Source organism: Chiloscyllium plagiosum, chromosome 10 (assembly GCF_004010195.1).
Source record: "Chiloscyllium plagiosum isolate BGI_BamShark_2017 chromosome 10, ASM401019v2, whole genome shotgun sequence".
Classification (NCBI taxonomy): Eukaryota; Metazoa; Chordata; class Chondrichthyes; order Orectolobiformes; family Hemiscylliidae; genus Chiloscyllium; species Chiloscyllium plagiosum.
In genome coordinates this window covers 71,579,496-71,603,603 of record NC_057719.1, presented here as the reverse complement: position 1 = coordinate 71,603,603, position 24,108 = coordinate 71,579,496, and the positions used below count along the sequence as shown (strand labels likewise).

The following is a 24,108-nucleotide window of genomic DNA, read 5'->3' as shown; positions in this document are numbered from 1 at the left end:
TATCACTGAAGGTCTTGTCCACAAAGATCTCGTTCTCTCGGATGAGCCTAAGGTCTTCGAGTTCTTTCGTCAGCGCTGCAATATGCTCGGTCAGGTTACGCAGCAACGCAGAGTGGCCGAGCAGAGGCTGATAGCCAAGTTCGGTGCCCACAAGGATGGCCTCAACCAGGACCTTAGCTTCATGTCATACTACAGATGACCCCACTACACAATACACTCACATACACACACTCACACTCTCACTCTCTTTCTTCCTCACATGCGCGTACGCACCCGGGCACACACACACACACACACACATATAAGTCTATGGGGTGATTTTGCATATACATTCTATTTTGTTCAAAAAGCACGCAATCTGTAGACAGTCAGTCCATGTGACATTTTATAAATTCCTACTTTGGAAATAGAACCAGTTTGACTCAAGGTTGAGATCCAGATGGACTCTAACCTCACAGCTTTAATGCATTGTCTGAGCTGAGATCTCACCTTTTCTTATACTGATAAAACCTGAAGTTATCAGAGGACTGTGACTTGAAAGAAGTTCTGAGATTTACATATTAATCAATTGAAACCTGCATCCCCATTCTAAGTGACTAAAGACTTAACAGCAATCTCGGTTTGTTCAATACATCACATCAGTTGTATGACACTCTGATCTTTTGCTATAAGTTCTGTTATCCTGCCCCACTAGCTACCTGACAAAGGAGCAGTGCTCTCAAAGCTTGTACTTTCAAATAAACCTGTTGGACTATAACCTGGTGCTGTGTGAACTTTGTGTTGTTTAACTTTGATCACCCCAGTCCAACACTGGCACATCCACATCATGGCTTCACAGCTCTACACATTCCTGTTTTCCTCTCTCAGAAACTGTCCTTCTTGATAGCTCTTCATCACTCAATTGCAGTTCCCACTTCTGATTTTCTGCACTCCGAGGAGCACAGACTGTGTCTACTAAGTCTTTATTGAAGTGTCTGTAAGTTGGCTGTCTGCAGTGAGTATATGTCATGGTAGAGATCACATGATGACAGCAGACCAGGAAGGATATTTATATATTTCAATCCTAATATGTTTTACACCATTTTATGATTACCATTGCAACAAAGCGCTTTCTTCAGTATGGGTGAGGTTGTCCTTATCTGTCCTTTGGTTGGAAGATGACATAAACTCCCATGGCTTTGAGTTTCTGCCATGAACCATCATGTGAATGAACAGGCTGATTGTTGATCCACAGATCTTTGGGCCCATGGAGCAGCATGTTCCATAATGGGATCCTGAGTGTAAGCTTTACTTCCTTTTCCTTTATTGTTTGCCGGGGCAACGTCCCATCGTTACAAGACTGGACTCCAAGAATGACGGAACTTGCTAATTAGGCCACTGTTGGAATATTGTGTGCAATTCTGGTCTCCTTCCTATCGGAAGGATGTTGTGAAACTTGAAAGAGTTGAGAAAAGATTTACAAGGATGTTGCCAGGGTTGGAGGATTTGAGCTATAGGGAGAGGCTCAACAGGCTGGGGCTGTTTTCCCTGGAGCGTTGGAGGTTAAGGGGTGACCTTATAGAGGTTTATAAAATCATGAGGGGCATGGATAGGATAAATAAGACAAAGCCTTTCCCTTGGGATTGGGGAGTCCAGAACTAGAGGGCATGGGTTTAGGATGAGAGAGGAATATATAAAAGGGACCTAAGGGACAACTTTTTCATGCAGAGGGTGGTACGTGTATGGAATGAGTTGCCAGAGGAAATGGTGGAGACTAGTACAATTGCAACATTTAAAAGGCATCTGTATGGATATATGAATAGAAGGGGTTTGAAGGGATATGGGCTGAGTGCTGGCACGTGGGACTAGATTAGGCTGGAATATCTGGTCAAAATGGACGAGTTGGACGGAAGGGTCTGTACTGTACATCTCTATGACTCTAAGCTGTCGCCATTTTGAATGAGTGGTAGAAAGCTCCTCACAGCCTTTAAGGTTTGTGCTACCCTGCTTCAAAGAGAGCTTCAGAGTCTTTGAATCATTTTCTTTGACCTCCCCTGGAAAACTGGCCACTTGAGAATTGAGTAGACAGGTCATGGCTGGGGGCAGGTTTTAGCCATCTAGGCAAAGTGTCTAATCCATGGTTGTTGAATTTTCAAGAATTTTGTCTAAATTCTTGTAGAATTGGTTTCAAGAAAGAGACTAACATGGTTTGCAATCCCCTATCTGGTTGCCCTTTAAATATGGCGTGAGGACTTTCAACCCTGAGATATACTGGTACAAGCAAAACCTTGCTGCCCCCCTGCCCCTAAGACTGGTCACTCTAAACATTCCTGCATATGTAATGAACTCAGAAGCAGGTAATCGCATGAGGGAACCTGACCTACCCCCAACTGGAGTTGTTTTCACCTCATTATGAGAGATTCCACCCATGAACTTTTCAATTCTCTCTAAAATAAAACCTAGCACTGTGCTTGAAGGTCGCCAGTTCCCTCTATTTAATCCCCATATGGGATTCTCACCTCAGATTCTGCCCTTTTGGCATGATACTCAACCATCCCTGTCCTTGAAACCCCTCCCACCTGCATCTGCACCAATCACATCATACACAACCCTCCACTCTTCCCCAGTGATTGTTCCACCTTGGCCAGTACCCCTAACCATGTCCATTGATCTTTCATGGAGAGAATTCACTTGACGACCCACTGAGAAAATGAATTTCCTCCACGGCTCCCTCTTAAATGGGAAGCCCAAATGTTGAAACTCCTTGCAGTATCCACCCTCCCTCTAAGGGGCTTTATTAGCAGATTCATCGCTGCAAACTATTTATGAATTAATCTGTCCAATTTAGGATATTATTGCTGTGGTTTGTTTCAAACTTTCAAGTGCTAATGACTTAAACTAATAAGTGCTGTTTTAAATTCTTCAGTATGACATCAATTATTTTACAGAAGTTTACTTTTGTCATGCTTTGTGCCTTTCAATGTGAGTGGCTAATAGAGTTGTTTATTTCCTGACTGTCCGAGCTCCATCTGGGCAAGTTGCAAACCTTTCCATGCTCCAGTCTGGTCGTATGAGTCTCTCAGATATGATTTAAGTGTGGAACGGGAAACAACTGTGAGCATTAAAAATTACCGGCCATTTGTTCCAAAAATAGTTGAGTTTATTTTAGCTGTCACAAACATTTGCAGTGAAATAATGTTTTCGACTGATTTTATTTTGCTGAATTTGTAATTTGATAAATGGGAAAACCTTTTGAATCACTGCTTCCCCATCGTCCCCCCACCACCCATATTCCCAAAAGGAGAGACTCACTTTTCAAATATCAGCTGAAAATGAATATGCATTAGGGATTCCTGTGAACCTTTTCATATTTTACATTGCTTCTGAGAAAGGAACATAGTAGAATGGCTTGTGCACATGTATTCTGCCAAGTAGGAAAACAGTGTTCAATCAGGCAAGAGCCATAGGTGCTGCTGTCATGACAACTGCTCCATAACACTTGAACTGCTGTCATGGTGACCTTGATGTTCTGTTCATTATTCCTATATACAGTGACAAGTCCTTATTATGAGCAAAATTTATATCTGGTACATGAAACACGTAAATTCAACTGCAGTTTGTGATGCATTCATTCAACAAATTAGCTGCCAAGTGGTGTGTTGAATCTGCCACTTCATTGTTATTTGCTACTTTGTCATGATGTAAAAAAATAATTAAAATTTTTGCATTATAAAATTTCCACCAAGTAAAACTTGAAAGATTGAGACTGCACACAAGGAATAGTTCATTTTCAGTGCCAGAGAGGTTCAATGAAAGTAATCGACTCTTACAGTATTTTAATAGATCATAATTGTTAGGACCAAACTTGCTGTAGTGAGTTTAATTTGCATTTACAGCAATAATGCATTAACTTCTGCAACATTTGATATATTTCTGTGATGAAGTGTACAGAGAGATGCTGTTTTGAGTTTGTCCTCAAATGAAGGTGATGAAGCATTTGTACATAAATAACATAAAGCCCTCTTAGCCTCACAATTATTTTGACCACAAATTCTGAAATGTAACATTCTTTGAAAAATCAATATTAAGAGGAGGTAGTGTGGAACTTGCAGATATTCCTGGGATTGCAGGCTTAGTTAAAGATTTATTAGAGTTTGTTTTACACTTGGATAGATTCATAAAGGTTTGGAGGAATAGAGGCCAGGAGCAGGCAGTAGAATGTTGTGAAAGTCACTTAGCTGATTGGTGTGGTCTCATCCCCATATAAATAGACCAGGGAATGCTAGTTTCCTGCAAGTTCATAGCATTTAGACTCATTCTAAATGAGTGCCTCAGATTCAACAGGTCCTGAAATCTCTATTCCTGGTTTATATGTTTAAAATCAAGTCTTCACTGAGACCCTCATGCTAATTACATTCAGTTAGATGCTGTTGCATTTTTTAAAAAGTGCATTTTCTTAAACATGCTGGATTCAAATGTGTAATTGTAAGTTTGATTGGTTAGCATTTTAAATTTCATAACTCACTGAGTTAAATGGGAACATAAAGAAGGAAAATGACATTTTTTTCAGTTTTGATTGTTTATATTGACTTCTACATTTTTAAAGCTGACATTTGCATTATATGTTAATGGATTCCCAGGAAATTTCAGTCTAAGTTGTTGTCAGCAAGATCAGAATAATTTTAGCGCTACATCCTCAAGTTCAATTGAGGAAGTTCCAGGTCAATAATTCTTTCACTTTCTCAATCATTCAAAGCCTGAGTCAATGATGCAAATATTTATGGAAATAGTTTTTGTCACAGTTACCTGATGGAAAGATTAAATATGCATCAGGTTATTTGAAATAAAATTCTTAAGATGAAATGTGACAGTCAAAACACTCGATTTGTACACATTTCACAATTACAACAGATTCTCAAAATGGAAACAGTGGGAGCTATTGAAGCAAGTTACTTTCCTTTTAATTTCACAAGTTTTAATGCTGTGCAACTCTACATTTTAGGTTGTTTCAATTTCCGAGTAATCCTCAAAGTACTTAAAATGGAGATTAAATTATATTAATCAGTCTTGCCCTTCAAACATAAACATAAATGTCGAATTTATAATGAAAATTTAAATCAAGGAAACAATGTGCTAATTTCAAATTGAACAGAATTTCACCTGATGTGGCTTTCCTATTATCATTTTCTCAGTAATCCCACTTCATCTGAAACTTCCACATGGTCTTGACTAAGCCTTCACAGTGTCAAGGGAGATCAACTAACGAAGACATAACTCACTCTTTTTGCTGAATAAACTCACAGACCTATGCTTCATATCTTGAACCATTGTTTGTTCACTTCAATCCCCACCTTTTAACATTTTTCCATGATCAGTAATTTCCCTGAAGGTGGTGAGCAGACCTCCATGCATGTGTTTGAATTACTACACAGAGCTCAATTCTACCCCAGTCAGCAGTAGTCAGAGTGGTGTGCTGAATTGCAACTGCTTCCACCCATTACTGTTGAACATGCTCTGACATTACATTACTTGGCTACAGTATAATTGAGGCATAAGGGAAGCAGATCATCAGTAATAGGCCCGTGTTAGCTTTTCTTCCTCTGCATGAGACTAAAATGTTTCAGCAGGTCATGGTTGTTGGCAAGTAAGTGTCAGATGCTGAGTAAAAATAAACCCATGTTTCAAGCGTTAGAATTTATTTTTGTACAGTGCTGCACATTGATTATAAATGGATGAATGAATACTTAATATTATCTGTTTATATCAAACCTCAGAGCTGCAATTTCACACCAGCTCTGTGACTTGCCAGTGAAGCAGATCTTGTACAATGGTTGTAATCTCAAGAACAGTGTGATACCACATTTTTAAGGAACCACTTTTGTCAGTAATAAATGGCCTGGTTTTACCCTGCTGCTGTCTCAGTTCTTGGGAGGCCAATTTCAACCAAGAGGACAAAATAAAACAAGCACTAACAAAACAAGAAACAGCTGCTTTGCATATGGAAATGTGTACAAATAAGCGTGGAAAAATATTACTGAACCATCTGATGTGTTCATGAACTACTAGATCCAAAAAGTAATGGCTTCTAAAACAGCTGAACCATTGTTATGTATAGCTCCCATTCCCTCTGTGTTGCCCACAACCCAATCTGTTGCCTGATTGCTGAGGTTAGCCAAACCACGCATTTATCTTTGTTTAAGCTACCATTTTCTGCTTCAGCTCCAATAAAGCATTTTGTAGAGACAGCACACTATGCTTGTCCTGAAGGATTAAACAGTACTGACTGCAGCTGATTTTTTTAAAAAAATCATTCACGGTGTTGCTGGCTGGGCCAGCATTTATTGTCCATCCCTAATTGCCCAGAGGGCAGTTAAGAGTCAACCAGATTGCTTTTGGTCTGGAGTCACATGTAAGTCAGATCAGGTGAGGGTGGCAGTTTCCTCCCGAGTGAACTAGCTGGGTTTTCCAACAGTCGATAATGGATTCATGGCTATTATTAAACTCTTAATTCCAGATTTTTATTGAATTCAAATTCCACCATCTGTCATGGTGGGATTCAAATTCGGGTCCCTGAAGCATTACCTGGGTCTCTGGGTTAACAATTCAGCGATAATACCACTAGGCCATCACCTCCCCACTGATTTGGTTTCATGTATTCTGGAAAGTTTAAGAACAGCAAGTCCCTTTTACATCTTTCACATATCTATGATCAAAATTTCCATTTCCAATGAATATTCACTGTCTTGAAAATTGCAAAGTAAAAGGACCAGTCTCTTTGTTCCTCTTCAGTTCTCTGCTTGAAGGCAAGTTCATCCCACAGTGCCATGGGCAGGGCAAGAAGCCATGTTCCTCACTCAGTCCAGCTGAAAAACGGATCAAACTCCATGCAGTTGGCATCAATTTAATCTGCATAGATTTTTGAATCAACTGATGACCCCTTCCCATAGCAGGAGTCCGGGTCGTTTTGTGGATGTGCTTACTTCATTCTGAAACATCAGCTCTCTTGCTTCTTGGATGCTGCCTGACCTGCTGGGCCTTTTCCAGTGCCATACTTTATCAACTCTTGATAATGGCAGCAACTCTAATGACTTTTTATTACATGGTTGACTGAGAATCACTCCCGTTCTTCTGCCTGCCTCTAGTGAATTTAGGGATGGATTTGTACACTGATTCTCAATCTATTGGCTGTCTTGTGGACACACCTTCCTTGGCCATCCAGTCCTGGAGTGGGATTTGAAAGTACAGCTACTAGCTCAGGGGCAGGATTTTCACCCATTGTGTTACAAGTTCTCCTTCCAGTCATTTTACAAGGACAGGAAAACAATGTTGAGAAAGATGGATATTTGTTCCACTTCCAAGCAACAATAAAATTGTCCAAAATAACAAATATTACAATTTAAAAACACTTCTGGACAAAAAGAAACAATAAATATTTCTGATTAGCTGCAATTTCTATGAACCAATCATCAATTGCTTGAAAATTTGCTACCCACAAATGAAGCACAAAGTTCTTCCCAGATCTCAGCTCTGTTCCTGGATCACCTCAACATTTCAATACACCCAATGTACTCTGTACTGTGTAGTTTACTTGGAAAAAGTTTACACATGATCCATGTGTACATGTTAAATATGATCTGAAAAGAATGGGATCAGTTTGGCTCTGATTTGTATCCAGACAACTTTTCTAAGTGTTAAGCACAAATGGTGTAAGGAATTGTGCTGCTAATTGAAACATATATACATATAAAATAGGAGCAGGAGGAGGCTGTTCAGCTTTTCGAGTTTGCCCCGCCATTCAATATGATCATGGCTAATCATCCCAACTTAGTATCCTCTTCCCAATTTCACCCTATACCATTTGACCCCTTTAATCCAATGTATATAATATAACCTTACTATAATTATAATGCTCTGGCCTTGACGCTTTGGAATTTTTGAGGCTTTGTTCAGGGCAACAGACTATATGAACTGCAATGGGTGCAGGCCAGGAGAATTATTCAAATGACACAGGAGAAGAGACTCTTGATGTACCCATTAAATGGAGCATCTATAATGAGGCAGGCCTCAAGACCTTGTAGTCCTTGCAGATAGTTCCGTTTTCTGCTTTTCAGATAAATTGGAACAGTGGTTGGCTGGAAACCTTTCGGTTGCTGTTCTGAGAAAGCAACCAACCAAACCTGAGGAGCAGGCCTGCCCATTGAGGTCAGGTTAGTATTGAGTCAGTCAAATAGAGCCATAAAGATGTACAGCAAGGAAACAGACCCTTCGGTCCAACTCGTCCATGCCAACCAGACATCCTAACTTAGTCTAGTCACATTTGCCAGCACTTGTCCCATATCCTTCTAAACCATTCCTATTCATGTACCCATCTGGATGTCTTTTAAATGCTGTAATTGTATCAGCCTCCACCACTTCCTCTGGCAGCTCATCCCATACATGCACCACCCTTTTCAAGAAAACGTTGCCCGTTAGGTCCCTTTTAAATTTTTCCCCTCTCACCATAAACTTATGCCCTCTAGTTCTGCACTCCCCCACCGCAGGGAGAAGACCTTGTCTATTTATGCTATCCATGTCTCTCAAGATTTTATAAACCTCTATAAGGTTACCCTTCAGCCTGCAATTCTCCAGGGAAAACAGCCTCACCTTTACAGCCTCTTCTTCAAGCACAAACCTTCCTACCCTGGCAACATCCTTGTAAATCTTTTCTAAACCGTTTCAAGTTTTAATGACCTGATCCACATAAGTCACGTGTACTGGGGTGGTGGGAGTGCCTGGGTTTGTTCGAAGAAGTTGCCCACATTATTTCGGGACACATTACTATGAATATCCAGATGTTTATATTTCCTGTATGATTAGCAATCTAAAGGGTAAGTGACCAATAAAGAATTCCGTTATGACTGTAAATGCGCAACTTCTGAATTAGTGTCGGACAAAAGTTCTGATATAATTACTAGTTTATGTTGGATCATGACCAGATTGTTTCATGCCAATTTATTGTTCTTTCACAGGACCAGACAACTGTACCTTTTTTATATTACTGATTATTCATATTTTAATCTCTTTAATTTCAGTTTCCTGAATGTGGATTTTATGGAATGTACGATAAAATCCTGCTATTTCGACATGAACCTAATTCAGAAAACATCCTACAGTTGGTGAAGGCTGCGACAGATATTCAAGAGGGAGATTTGATTGAAGTTGTCCTGTCAGGTAATTAAAAAAAAATATATATATATCCTTTCCCAATATTTCAATTATATAAACTAAATTTTGTTCTAAATTGACTACCAGTAATATTACCGATCACTTTCCTTCTTCAGATAGGTCAGCTATCGAGTAATAATATTGCGAAAAGTATTAGATAGTTTAGTGTTTTTGAGAATTGGCAAACACAATTTGATGAACGGTTCACAAGATAGTGATAATTAAGAAGGACATTCAGCCATCTTAATTTATCATTCAAAGAGTTTCTAACATAGCAACTGCCGCATCCTTTGTTTCTTAACAGGTTCCAGAGGTTTTGCCTCTTTATTAGATTAATTATGTAATCTGTAGTATGAAATATGAATTAGTAGTACCTAGACATAGTTTTGAACAAATTGCTGTTACACGGACATGGTTACAAGGTGACCAAAATTCTGGAATAAATATTCACAGGTTCCACAACATTGTGAAAAGCCTGAAAGAATGGAAAATTCAAAAGTCTCGCCCTGATAGTGAAGGGTGACATAATGCTAATACTGAGAAAGAATTGTGGCTCAGAAGATCGAGATACAGAAATGGTGTTTGTTGAGATTAGGAATAACAAAGGTCCGAAAATGACAGTGGGAGTTTCTTAGGCCCTCAAATAGTAGTCATACCATTGAATAAGACATAAAGCAAGAAATAACAGGAGGTTGTAATAAAGAGAATGTATTAAATGCAGAAGTTTTTAATCTTCATATAGCTGACACCTTTTCAATTGGCAGTAGTAGTCTGGAAGTCAAATGTATGTAAGGATTCCTTGCTATGAGCCATGGTCAGTAGCAAAACCAGAGTACTTTCCGTGGCGTTGATAAGAGAGCTAGAACCTCAGAGACAACAGCAATGAATAGGCAGAGGAGAAGGATCCCAGGAAAAACACACATGAGGAAGGCAATGAAAAAAAATTACTTCTACTTTCTTCTCCCTCCATCATATTATTCATTTATTATTAAGAATAAAAATGTGAGACTTTTATGATCAACTTAAGAGGAAACTGTAATACCCTGAGGCCTGGAGAAATGGGCAGAGGACTATCTGTGTGTGGGTCACTATTTTAGATTGGAATTTTAAGTTTGTTTAAGTGCAATTTAAAATGAAAGGCCAACCTGATGTTTCAGATCAATTGGTCATGTTTCCCAGGATGTGTTTTGATGGCTGGAACTATAAGAAGCCATAGCTCAGTTTCAAATTGTCAATAACCATCAGGGATGCACACGTAGGCTGTATTCACATTTTGATGGCCGTACAAAAGTGTTTTCTGTCTTTGATGCTGTAAGTGGAGGTGATCATTTGTTGATTTTAACAGAATGACCGCTTGAACTGATTGACATTTGCATTTTTTGACTAGCTTTTATGGATGAGTTTTTTTTCAGTATGAAGTGCCTTTGAATATGACAGCTATGTGGAAGGAGTCATGTGGGTGTATCAGAGATGGGGATGGAATGTGGTAGGCAGAATTTGGAGTAGGCATGTGGGATCGGTGAGTGGTTACCAAGAGTGCTGATTAATTGCACTGTGTGCCGCTAATCCAACTTAGTATTATACCCTTTTCGCTTCTACTTCTTCATGCTTCCCAAGGCTCAATCTGTCACTACTCTTAACATTTTCCCTGTTATTTCACTTCTAACTTCTTTCCTCTTCATTAATTCAATTTAATTCTTCCTCAATGTAATTCATTTCTGCTTGACTCTTTTCTTCATCACTATTGATCCCCTTCTTTAAAGTCATCCATACTTCCCCTGCCAAAACCCATCTGCATCTCCCTGAGCCAGCTTGTTAATGTAGTGGAATAGCTCCCTATCCCATGTCCACATCAATCCCTGGGAATTGCAATTTCTTTAAAGTGTAGATGAAAGTACCCATGATCACAATTACATTTATTTGTCCCTTGCGATCACCTGTCCTATGTTCACATGCATCACTTTGATAATGTAATATTCATTGCATTGTTAACAATAAATGGGTTAAAAGTATTGAAAAATTAAATGTCTTGAAAACATAAAAAAAAAGGATTGCTGGGAAATTGTGCTGATTGGTAGGCTGAAAGCAGAGATAACAGGTCAGGTAGCATCCAAGGAGCAGGAGAATCGAAGTTTCGGGCAAAAGCCCTTCATCAGAGCTGATGAAGTGCTTTTGCCCGAAACTTCGATTCCTGATGAAGGGCTTTTGCCCGAAACGTTGATTCTCCTGATCCTCGGATGCTGCCTGACCTGCTTTACTTTCCCAGCACCCCGCTCTCGATTCTAATCTCCAGCATCTACAATCCTCACTTTTGCCTGAAAGCAGAGATATGTAATGTGAAAAATCTTACAATCAAGAAAAAGGATTCATTTTTCTCTATCTGGCCTGCGGTCCATTTAAAACACACTTCTCCAGTTTAACCAAAATTCTATCCTGGCTTCAAAATCTGTCAACAAGGGATTGAAGACTCGTTCTAATGAAGTACATCTTGTTAGCTGGGTAAGAGAAGTTGTGATTACAATTCTTACAGCATGGTGTGAGGTATTGCAAACTACCAACACTTGGTTTACATATGCAGAAGGCATGCGCACGGCAGGGATTATTGCTGTTGCATTAGAATGGAAATTTATAAGTGATAATTCCTCAAAACAGTGATGTGGAATTGCAGCAGGATCCACAGAACTGTGGAAGGCAAGAGACATGTCCAAAGAAACTGAATTCGAGTATGTGGGACTTTTTACAGCATTGTTGTCATGACACTTGAGTAGCTGTTAACCTCAGCTGTGTGAAAGACATACTCATTTAGACTGGAGACAGGAACTGTTCTGACTTACACCTGCACCTTTTAATTTGTATAGCCAATGAACTGTAAATATAATGGATATTCCTTTCAGTTACTTTTAGACAATGAATATAAATTTGAGAACTGCACTTTTTTGCAAGTATGTATGTACAATACAAATATTTTAATGAGTTTATTCTTTTCTACAATTGAGTTTAGTTACAATGTTTATATCAATTGTTACAGGTAGAGCTAAACCTTCCAAATTTAGGTATATTCAAATTATTGGCTCTTAATGTAATATAAGCAAAATGTACACAATATGAATTTTTGCACCAAAGTAGTTGAATTCTGGTCAAAGCAGCCATTTGATTCACAGTCCAATCATCAATGTGAAGATTTGCTCTCTCCATCACTGATGTACAGTGGCTGTAGCATGTATTATCTACAAGATGCACTGGAGAAACTCACCAAGGTTGTTTGATAGCAAATGTGTGTTCTGTACTGTCTACAAAGACAGAGTGTCAAATCATGGAAGCACCAGTACCTTCAAGTCTCCCTCCAAGCCACAATCATGCTGATTTGGAATTAAATCCCTAATTCTTCAACGTTACTGAATCAAAATCCAGCAATTTACTCCTCAACAGCACTGTGAGTGTCTGTCATCATGAACTGTCGCAGTTCAAAAAGACAGCTCACTATGACCTTCTCAAGGGCATCGAGGGATGAACCATATAAGCTACCCAGCAGCAAGACCCACATCCCTTGAGCAAATTTTTAAGAAGTTGGATATTTGAGAGATAATGGATTGACTGGCAGTAATCCTTTAAATGTCTTTAGGTTCTGGAAAAGTCCCCGAGGATTGGAAAATTGCCAACTGCACACTCATTCAGAAGTCAGAGTGGAAGCTGAGTAAAAGCAGTCCCCATGCTAAGAATGGGTTCTGTTCTGGAGTCCATTTACAAGTCAATTTACTTGCAAGTTGCAGCACTATGCAGGACAATATAAATTTGTCAGTGCAGGAAATTTAAGTCAGTACAGGTCATTAAAATTACTCCCCAGTATGGTATTGCCTTCTTAAGTACAAACATTAATAAGTTGGATGCTTGTAAATCGGGGAACCCCTGTAACTGTAGATCACATAGCTTACCATCTTTTATTGGGAGAATGTTAGAGTCTATTATAAAAGTGTAATAAAAGAGTATATAGAAATACATGATATCAGCTAGAGTCAGCATGACTTCATGAAAGATAAATCATGCCTGACAAATTTAGTGGAATTCTTTGAGGAGATGACAAGCAGGATAAATAAAGAGAAACCAGTAAATTCAATATATTTGGGCTTCCAAAAGGCATTTGATAACTTATTGCACATCAGGCTATTTAATAAAAGTCATTGATGTTAGGGATAGTATATTAGCATAGATAGAGGATTGGCTAACTCATAAAATACAGATATTTAGGGTAAAGGAGTCCTTTCCAGACTTTAACTTGCAACGAGTGGAGTGCCACAGTGATTAATTCTGGGGGCACTATCATTTACAATACATATTAATGACTTGAATGAGGGATGTGAATCTATGACTATAATGTTTGTGGATGACACAAATATAGGTGAGGAGACAGATGGTGAGAATGACATAATGAGAGTGTACAGATGGATGTTGGTAAAGGTAAAGTTGCCATAGACCTCCCGGATAATAGGGCTGCTGTCACGTCAAAGAGATGTAACTAATGGTAGTTTAATCTGAGAGTCACTGTGCCTCAAGCACGGGGAGAGTTTGAGAAGGAGCCTTAGCTGGTGTGGAAATTAGCGTTACTCTGCATTGCCATCAGCCATCCAGCCAATTGAGCTAACTGACTTCCAGATGGATATGGACAAGTTCAGTGAGTGAGCAAAAACTGGCAAGTGGAAGATAATGTGGAAAATTTTGAGGATACGCACTTTACCAGGAAGCACGGTAAAGCTGAATTTATTTAAATGGTTAGACTATTTAAATGGTTGGGAATCCACATGCAAAGGGAAGACAAATGAATTAGATTAGATTAGATTCCCTACAGTGTGGAAACAGGCCCTTTGGCCCAACAAGTCTACACCCACCCTCCAAAGAGTAACCCACCCAGACCCATTTCCTTCTGACTAGTGCACCTAACACTATGGGCAATTTAGCATGGCCAATTCACCTGACCTGCACATCTTTGGATTGTGGGAGGAAACCGGAGCACCCGGAGGAAGTGCACGCAGACACGGGGAGAACGTGCAAACTCCACACAGTCGCCCGAAGCTTGAATTGAACCTGGGACCCTGGTGCTGTGAGGCAGCAGTGCTAACCACTGAGCCACCGTGCCACCCCAAGGGCACTCAGGCTGAAACAATAAAGGCAGCTAGAAATATTGTGAATAGCTTTGGTCCCTGTATCGAAGGAAAGATATACTAGCATTGGAGGCAGTCCAGAGAAGGTTCACAAAGTTTGATTCTGGGCAAGGAGGGATTTTTTTATGATTAGAGGTTGACTAGGTGGGCATGTACTGTATGGAGTTTAGAGGAATGAGAGGAAATTGCATTGAAACATGTACGATTCTGAGGGCATTTGACTGGGTAGATACAGAGAAGCTGTTTCTCTTTGCCAGAGAGTCTACAACCAGTAGGAATAATCTCAGAGTGGAAGGTTCCCATTTCAGGCAAAGACGAAGAAGACTGTCTTCTCTCAGAGGCTCATAAAACTCTTGGAATTCACAACCGATGGCTATAGATCCTGGGTCATTGAGTATACTCAAGGCTGGCACACTTGAGTATCTCAGTATCTTTTAATCAGCAAGAGAATCAAGTGTTTTGGAAATGAGGCAAGAAAGTGGAGTTGAGGATTATCAGATCTGTAATGAAGTCATTGAATGGTGGACCAGATTCAGTGAGCTGAACGTCCTACTTCTATGTCTTATGATGTTTATTAATAATAAACAAATATTTTTAACAAATAATTTCATTTTTAAATAATGCTTCCTCGTGTTTAGGTGTGCAGTACCTTGAATTTCTTTTTTATTCACTTGTGGGACATAGGTGTCACTGGCTGTCCAGCATTTATGGCCTTGCCATTGTTTACACGATGAGCGAACCACTGGCCATTTAATAAACATTTTACAGCTAATACCTATGTTAGGCTGAGTTGGGGGAAAATAAAAGGAGGACATTTTTCCTCTATTGTGCATTGATTCAAGTCCATAGAGGAACATCAGACAGGAAGGACTGCACTTATATCGTACAGTGTGCCCAAGTTTCAAGCCATTGTTATCAGCAAATTCAGGATACTTCAGGGATTGAATGTGGGATCTAGTGCCTAGATATTGTGCAAGTACTTAATAGGGAGTTCTATGCGCCCTCAGGCATTAAAGATATGTAGGCAAATGTGCTTCATACAGTATTTTCACCTGTTTCTCCTCTTTTAAATGTTTGCCTTAACACTCATCAACAATGGATTGCAAAATAAAGGAACTGAATATTTAATGTGATGAATAAGACATGCATGCATTTCACTTGGCTTTTTCAGTAAAACTTTTAAAAGAAAGCATTCAGTGAAATGTCAAACTCCCACCTACATATGATTTTTGAACTGTATGAGAATGCTCATAATTTTTGTTAACAATCTGGCAAACACTTCAAATGTGGACCATTCTAATATTCAAATACATTCAGTACTTCAGACAATGTTGGTTTTGTTAACCGTAAGGTTAATATTGCTTGCTAATTGTGCATGAGAGTTTTTATCATCCATGCACTTTGTTCTGCCTACGTTTAGTCTACTGAATAGCTGCTGTACTTCTATCACAAGACCTTTCAGTTAACAGGGTTCATGCTCAGATACTTCAGTTTTTTGACTGTTAGATTTGATCAGATTCTTCAGGTAAATCCTTGATGATAAATTATGTTCCTTATAATTTTTACTGAATTGCATCTGGAATCAGATTTGTGAACTGACCCCATTTTCAATGTCTTACCACTTTTGTGCATCATATATTTCAGTTTTCATTCTAACCAAGATATGTTAAGATAATGAATACTATTCTGCTTGACTATATCCACTTGTCTGAAATGTTGAGTGCATCCAAAAGGCATTATAACAGTAATCTTTTACTTCCAATTTTCCCCTTGTCACTTCACTTCCCACAAGTATGTTGCATGAGCGGATGAGATAAGCATCTGATCATCTTGACCAGTTAATAGAACAAGTGTAAAAATGGCCTAAAGGAGATTATCCATCTAACTTTCTCTCAATCTTTAAAGTAATGGCACCTGATTTCCATTTGTCACCATCTTGCTAGCAGGCAGCTGAGGTTGAGAATTCAATGGCTTGAACCTTCTAGGAATTTAGTTCATATAATCTTTAGAAAACAGTGGAGTAGCAGCTATGAGAGAGGGCGACGTTTCTCACTGCTTGTAATGGATTCTATTGGCTCAAAAATAGCTGCTGGTAGATATGTATGACAAAACTGACAGTCCCATGTCAAAGTAACTTATACAATATATGACCTATACTGAGATGCAGCAATATGTCTACTTGGTTATATTTCTCAATGCAGTTCAAGAATAGAAGTGCAGTTCAAATTCAATATAAATTCAGCCAGACTAGTTCATTGTCTCAATAGTTCATTCATTATATATAGACATTGGGAATGTTCATCTATCAGTTGGCATAGAAAACCAATAACAAATTGGGGTTGTTTTTGCAAAATGGCCTGAAGTACAGCCCATTGCCCATCTTTTTTTTCCCTTAACCAGGTGAAGACAATAATAACTGAGGAATTTTCCCAAAATTCTCAGCTATGCTCATCCATAGCCAAAATGTGAATAATGTCTTCAGCTCGAATACTCAAAAAATATTTATTTGGTCTCTTGGGAACCTGGTATTGTAAAATAACTTGTTGTTAGTAGAATTCAGTGCTAGTTCTCTTCAAAAATATTTGACAGTTGCATATTTGCGGTTGTTCTTTAGTTAGCAGTTGAAATCGAAGCCTATTCTTCAAAAATCTAAAAAGGCATCTTAAATCTTCAAACAAAAGATGTAATGACAGCTAGTACTTGTGCTTACTAAAGTAAATAATATGCAGTTAATGACAGGAACTGCACATATTAGGGAGCAGCTGTTACCAAATCAGATTTTCAGGGTCTCTAGCCATAATGCAAATAGTGATCATGAATATGGATCCCAGTCTACATATTTGCTTGAGAACATCCGCTTTTACATACTAGAGACAACAATAACCAGCACAATGTAATTTCCCAAACTGCAGACAGATAAAACAGACATTTTCTGCACTCCTTCCGTCAGTCTAGGGCAATATCATTTTGTTTTGGTCATTTTGTTTAGATTTTACTTGAATGTGTAATATTCACTTGGTTGATGTTAGATTACGTGAATCTATTAACTGCTCACTGTGGTGATTAGTTAAACCTGATACAGTGTCTGAGAAAGAGAAATCAGACTGGAATCAAACTGCTGGCTGAATGAAATCAAACATTTTAAGCATTAAATAAAATTCCTATATAATCTGGAGTGTATCATTTCTGCGTATCTCCAAGGCACAAAACATCACAAGTGGCAAGGGAGATGATGGAAAATGGTTTAAGTTTACCAGTTGCTGCTCCTTCCTTCCTTCAGCAGGGATTGTTGCATTTCATGGTTCAAGACCTACTCGGTCAAAACAGATATTGGCAATCCACAGGTAGTAGTGACCCATAAAAAGACATTACTAGTATGTTGTCTAGAGCAGAAATTCAGTGAGTATTCAAGAAACTCAGAGAAGACACATCTGATATGGCAATAACTACTCAAAAAATATTTTGGTCAAAGAAAGGTGTGATGATCAAATGATGAACATTCTGCCAGAGACGCCAAGGAAATGCTGAGCCATTAAACTTTATGTGACAGTATAACAGCACTTAGTTTCTAGAGGTAAATGTGATCCACTAACTGAAGAGCCAGTTCATAACTAAGTTGTTGAAAAATCTTCAAGTCATGAATTAGTGAATGTCTCCTTACAAAGAATGTTTATTCAACCTTGGATAAAGCTACAACTTTGGTTGTCCAAATCCAATCCATCCTGTTAGATTAAAAATGCATTGAAAATACACCCTTAAACTCAGGATTGTTGACACAATATAAGAGTTACAGACAAAAAGATCTGAGGAGACACAATACCATTTGGATAAATGCATTGTATTGCATTTTGTAAAACAAACAAGGGTAGGACATGTACAATTAATGGTAGGGCCCTGGGTAGTGTTGCAGAACAGAGAGACCTCAGCCTTCAGTTACATAATTCTTTGAAATTTGCGTCACAGGTAGAAAGGATGGTTAAGAAGGCATTTAGCATGCTTGCCTTCATTGCTCAGGTTCTGAGTAGAGGAGTTGGGACATCGTGTTGAGGTGTACAGGACATTGGTTAGACCTTTTCTGGAGTATTGTGTAAAGTTCTGTTCGTCCTTTTATAGGAAGGATATTATTAAACTGGAAAGGGTTCAGAAAAAATGGTTGCCAGGATGTTGCCAGGAATGGAGTGTTTGAGTTATAAAAATAGCTTGGATAGGCTGGGACTTTTCTCACTGGAGCTTAGGAAGTTGAAAGGTGACCTTATGTCAGTTTATAAAATCATGAGGGGCAAGGTGAATAGCAAAGCTCATTTCCCCAAGGTGAGGGAGTTCAAAATGAGGGGGCATATTTTTAAGGTAAGATGAAAAAAAATTAAAAAGGACATGGGGGGACAACTTTTTCACACAGAGTAGTTTGCGTGGTTGAATGCACTGCCAGAGAAAGTGGTAGATGCAGGTATAGTTACAACATTCAAAACACATTTGGATAAGTACATGAATGGAAAAGGTTTGGAGGGATATTGGCCAAATGTAGATGGGTGGGACTGGTTTATATTGATAACATGTTTGACATGGACTAGTTGGACCGAAGATTCTGTTTCCATGCTGTATGACTCTATGTGCCCCATTACAATCAGAAACCTTCAAACAAGTGCCCAGATTATGGTAAATAAGAGGACATTATCGGTTTGCCATTTAGAGGAATATTTTTCTGAGAAAGGTACCGTATGTGTACACAGTAACTGACAGTAAGCACTGGATTATTTTAAGAATTGCTCAGCCAGGCTCTCAGTGTCACTTCTCATTGAAGTTGGTGCAGAAGTATCCAACTGAGCAACAAAATTTACTCTTGCTATAATGTGCAATTCTTTTCCCACTCTTGTGGCAGATGCTTTTCAAGACTATGCTGAATTAATTATCCCAGTACTGAGAATGATATCAGATTCAATATGTCACAAAAATGTCAACTTCGACAAGTTCGCATCCTACATGAGCGAAGGCTGAATTTATAGCAGATAAACCTTTTCAATAAGATTGGATTCGAATTTGAAAACTCCATCAAGCCACACGCTAATGTGATTGATGACACAGACTACACAAATCCTCCCTTATTTACCAGATTTGGATAGATTAAGGGTACTGTCATGCTTCTCACCTCAACACATCAATTCCAACAGTGTCATAAAATTTGAGACATTTGCCACTTGCAATCTCTGCTAAAGTGTCAGTTGAATCAATGTGAAGCAGATGGCATCATTGAGTGAATTGACTCATTGCCATGAATTTGAACCTAGTTGTTACACAACACTGAAATGGTGAGCATAGACTTCAACTTGACCCTAAGATGTTCAACACAGCTAGTGTTCACTTCTTATGATCCGGTAACTATCGTTATAATTTCATGATGTTGTAACCTTTCCAAAGCTTGACAAGTGACAGAGCTATCTCCAGATATCACGAGTTAAACTAAGTCAATATCTAATTTTTATTACACACATTCGTAGCAGGTTGAGCACCGAACACATTTCAGATGTAATTTTTTCAGAAATGTCAGATGTTAAGGGGATGGTCAGCCTATATGATGATGCCATCACCTACAGAATGGACAATGCAGAGCATGAGCAGTGGTTACGATTGGTTCTGACATGACTTGCAGAACACAATTTGATATTCAACAAGGACAAAGCCACATTCACAGCGGCCAAAATAGAGTGTGACACCAGCTGGAGAAAAAGCCTACACACAATGTCTAATGCATTTCAAATCCTGTTAACCATGAAAGAAGTGGGATAATTCCTAGCATCTTCGATCTCAAATTTGCTTCGATCGAAAATAGCAGAGATCGCATAACTTGTTCAGAAACTGCTGTGCAGAGATATACAATGCAATTGGAGAATCAGGCAGTAACACTGGGAAGGTGAGGCTAACATCACCAGCAGGCCTTATGCATTTCAACCCACACGTGGAAACGTTAGTCATAACAGAAGCATCTGGAAATGCAATTGGAGCTCTCCCAGTCCGTTGAAGGAAGTGACTGACTGATCACTTATGAATCATGCCTATTGTCAGAAACAGACCACAAATATTCTATTTCCAAGCAGGAATCACTAGCCTACATCTAGGCATGAAACAATGACACATACATTCCTTTGGTGGAAAGTTTGCATCAATTGCCAAACTCTGACTGTTCCATCATCTCTCTCAACACATTTGCAGATAATCGGATTGTCAGTATAACTTCAAAGCCAAGTAACTCACAGATTCCCACAACTGAGTAGCTGCCATGCTTATTGGGCGCAAATGCTTAGCTGGACTACTATTGTAGAAAGCATCAGTGATTATGAAGTGACTTGTATCAATTAAGCCTACACGTTAGTGGTGATTTTGCACATCGTGTGAGGAGATTTGAAGGCAGAACCATAGAAAAAATGCAATTAGATCAGAAGTAGACCATTTAGCCAATTATGTCTGCTCTGCCATTCAGCTAGATCATGTCTAATCTTCTACCTCAAAGCCATTCTCCTCATATTCCATAATACCTTCAATATCAAGAATTTTATTAATTTCGCGCTTGAAGCTATTTATTGACAGCTTCCACAGTCCTCTGTGATAGAGAATTGAGAGTGGTCACTGACTATCATTGCTATCCAATAAGAATGTCAGAGCAGAAGCAGAGGAAATGACCATCTAAGTGTACTTTGACAAGCTTGCATTTTCTCTCTCATGACTGAAGCAGTGCTCAGCACCAACACTTATCAGCTGAATGACAACACATTGTGGGAATGCAAGATGCTTGATAGCAAGCAGTCCAGGATACTTTGTGAACAGTGATAATGAGGATGGGTTTTTTTTCTGATGAGCAACTGCGATGTTTATTATCAGTCTTGTCAGATGATTACACAGAACTACAATCTCAAAGTCCTAGACCTCAGCACCATCATCAGAGACCCTCATATCCCAAAGATTATTTCTGTGCTTAGAGAAAACAGAGAAACTTCAATCGAAGAAACAACAGGATATACATATATTTGCTATTGAGGAAAGTTGAATTTAAACTAAGATCTTTCATTTTACAAGTGGCTAAAGGCCTAACGTTCAATTGTTTAGTTTTTGCTTCTGTCTCTGTTAACTGTCAATAGCTCACGGTGTACGATTAGTTCAGCCTGGCTGTGATAATTGAGGAAGAGAAACTAAACATGAGGCAATCTGCTGGAAGCATGAAAACAAACATTTTAATAAAAGATAAAATTAATCATCTCTACATATCTCTGAGGCATAAAACATAACAGAATGGTTATTAGTTATACTGACATATTTACATTGCTTTTAGAAGAGGCAACGTTTGCTAACATGAACTAATAGCAAAAATACTGCACCAGTTTTCAGAAGTCACAGAGTAGGCACTATACAAATACTATACAATTCAGTGCTCGTATGACCAGTATTTGTTTATCTGAGACATAATTTCTATGTTAGAGCTACGACAGGAAAATGTTGACTTTTCTCTAATAGTTAAAATATCAAAACATTCCATGGACTATACTGCGGACTAGAATTTAATGGCCTGGAAAGTATCTGAAAGAGGAAATTAAATCCGTTTTGACCACTTTAGATACTGGTGAACCTGCTGCATATTTTTAACATTTTCTTGATTTATTTTAATGTCAGCATTTGCAGATTTCATTTTCATCTCAGTACTGTGAATTAAAATCCTATGAGCCCAGATTTTTGAATTCACATATAACCAAGTTGGGCACAGTAATTTCTGTTAATAAAGAAGTAAAAACCACATTCAGAGTTTTCCTCATATTGAACATGAAAGTCAGAATAGCACAATTTTAACAACATTGGAAATCTAATTCCATTTGTTCATTCCATTTGTGCTCTTTTAGATAGTTTATTAATTTATGCTAATCTTTGTCCCTGTTAGAATTGTACATGGAATTTTTTTTTAAAAATTGATTTACATTGTAATAGATTATAAATTCAGGATGTGGAGTGGAGAGATGGAAATGGTTGAGAACATTAAGTTCCCAACAATCAGTCCTGGTCCACCCACATTGATGCGACAGCCAAGAAAGCACAACAGTGCCTCGATTTAATCAAGAGGCTAAAGAAATTCAGCATGTCCACAAAGATTCTTACCAATATTTATAGATGCACAATAGAAAGCACCCTATCTGGATGCATCACAGGATGGTACGACAACTGCACTTCCAAAGTCCGCAGGAAATGATAGAGAGTTGTGAACACAGCCCAGTCCATCACGTAAACCAGACTTCCAGCCATTGACTCCATCTGTACTTCCTTCTGCCTTGGAAAAGCAACCAATATAATCAACGACCCCTCCCACCTCAGTTATCTTCTCTTCCACCATCTTCCATTGGGCAGAAGATGTAAAAGTTTGAATATGTGTATAACAGATTCAAGAATTTATAAAAGTTGGCAAGGGTATTTGCCATCATGCCAAATTTCTTCAGCTGCCTGAGGAAGAAGAGACATTGTTGGGCCTTTGTAACCAGTGCATCTACATGAAGGGTCCAAGAAAGCTTGTTGTGGATGACCACTCCCAGGCCCTTGACATTCTCCATTCATTCCACCTCTGTGCTGTTAATGTGTAGGGGACATGAGTAACATCCCGCTGAAAGTCAATAATAAGTTCCTTGGTTTTGCCTGCATTGAGAGCTAGGTTGTTCTCAGTGCACCAGTTTTCCAGGTCTTCCAATTCCCATCTGTAGCCTGTTTCATCGCCATCTAAGATTCAACTGACTATAATAGTGTCATCAGCAAACTTGTAAATGGCATTAGTCTGGTGTTTGGCAACACAGTCATAGGTATACAGTGAGTACAGTAGGGGGCTGAGTGCGCACCCCAGGGGGCTCCAGTGTTGAGTGTTAGTGAGGATGAAATATTGTCCCCAATCTTCACTGATTGTGGCCTGTGGGTCAGGAAACTCAGGATCCAGTTGCAGAGAGTGGGGCTTAATCCCAGATCATTAAGTTTAGTAATCTGTCTCGAGGGGCTAATAGTGTTGAAGGCTGAACTGTAATCAATGAATAGGATTCTTATGTAGCTGTTCTTGATGTCAAGATGTTCTAGGGAGGAGTGAGGGGCAAGTGATATGGCATCTGATGTGGATTTGTTGATAAGCAAATTGGTGTGGTCAAGAGTGGTGGAGAGGCTGGAGTTGATTAATGCCATGACCATCCTTTCAAAGCACTTCCTGAGCACTGAAGTTAGGGCTACTGAGCAGTAATCATTGAGACATGCTGCATGAGCCTTCTTAGGCACAGGGATGACGTTGGCACTCTTGAAACAGGCAGAGACAGTGGCCTGCTGCAGGGAGAGGTTAAAGATGTCCGAGAAGACCTCTGCCAGTTGATCTCTGCATGGTCTGAGTGCACGGCTTGGTACTCCGTCTGGTCACATCGTTTTCCTTGGATTCACAAGGAGGAAAATGATCTGACTTCTGATGCAGTGTCTGTTGGGATAGATTCATCAGGACTTGTCAGAATAGGTGTTACCTCTCCTCCAAAATTCTGCTCAAAGTGAACATAGAAGGCATTGAGACGATCTGGGAGGGATGTGTCTTCATCTGCTATCTCACGCTGTCTCTTTTTAGAACCTGTGATGTCATTCAATCCTTGCCATAGTCTCCGGGTGTCTGTCTGGGTCCCTAGTTTGGATCGGTATTGGTCCTTGGCTGTCTTAATGGCTCTGCGAAGGTCATACTTGGATTCCTTATATTTGAGTGGGTCTCCTGATCTGAAAGCCTCAC

General features: G+C 39.1%; 1 protein-coding gene across 2 annotated transcripts in view; it reads left to right on the top strand.

Moving 5' to 3' along the window:
• The window catches only part of prkd1 (protein kinase D1), a 329,105-nt gene that overhangs the window by 139,406 nt on the left and 165,591 nt on the right, over positions 1-24,108 (top strand). The window contains exon 2 of one of the 2 annotated variants that reach the window (XM_043698044.1): positions 9,051-9,189. In XM_043698044.1, the coding sequence (XP_043553979.1) occupies positions 9,051-9,189 (139 nt within the window). Of the gene's footprint in view, positions 1-9,050; positions 9,190-24,108 lie in introns of those variants that run through there. The other variant, XM_043698045.1, reaches the window with a different exon arrangement.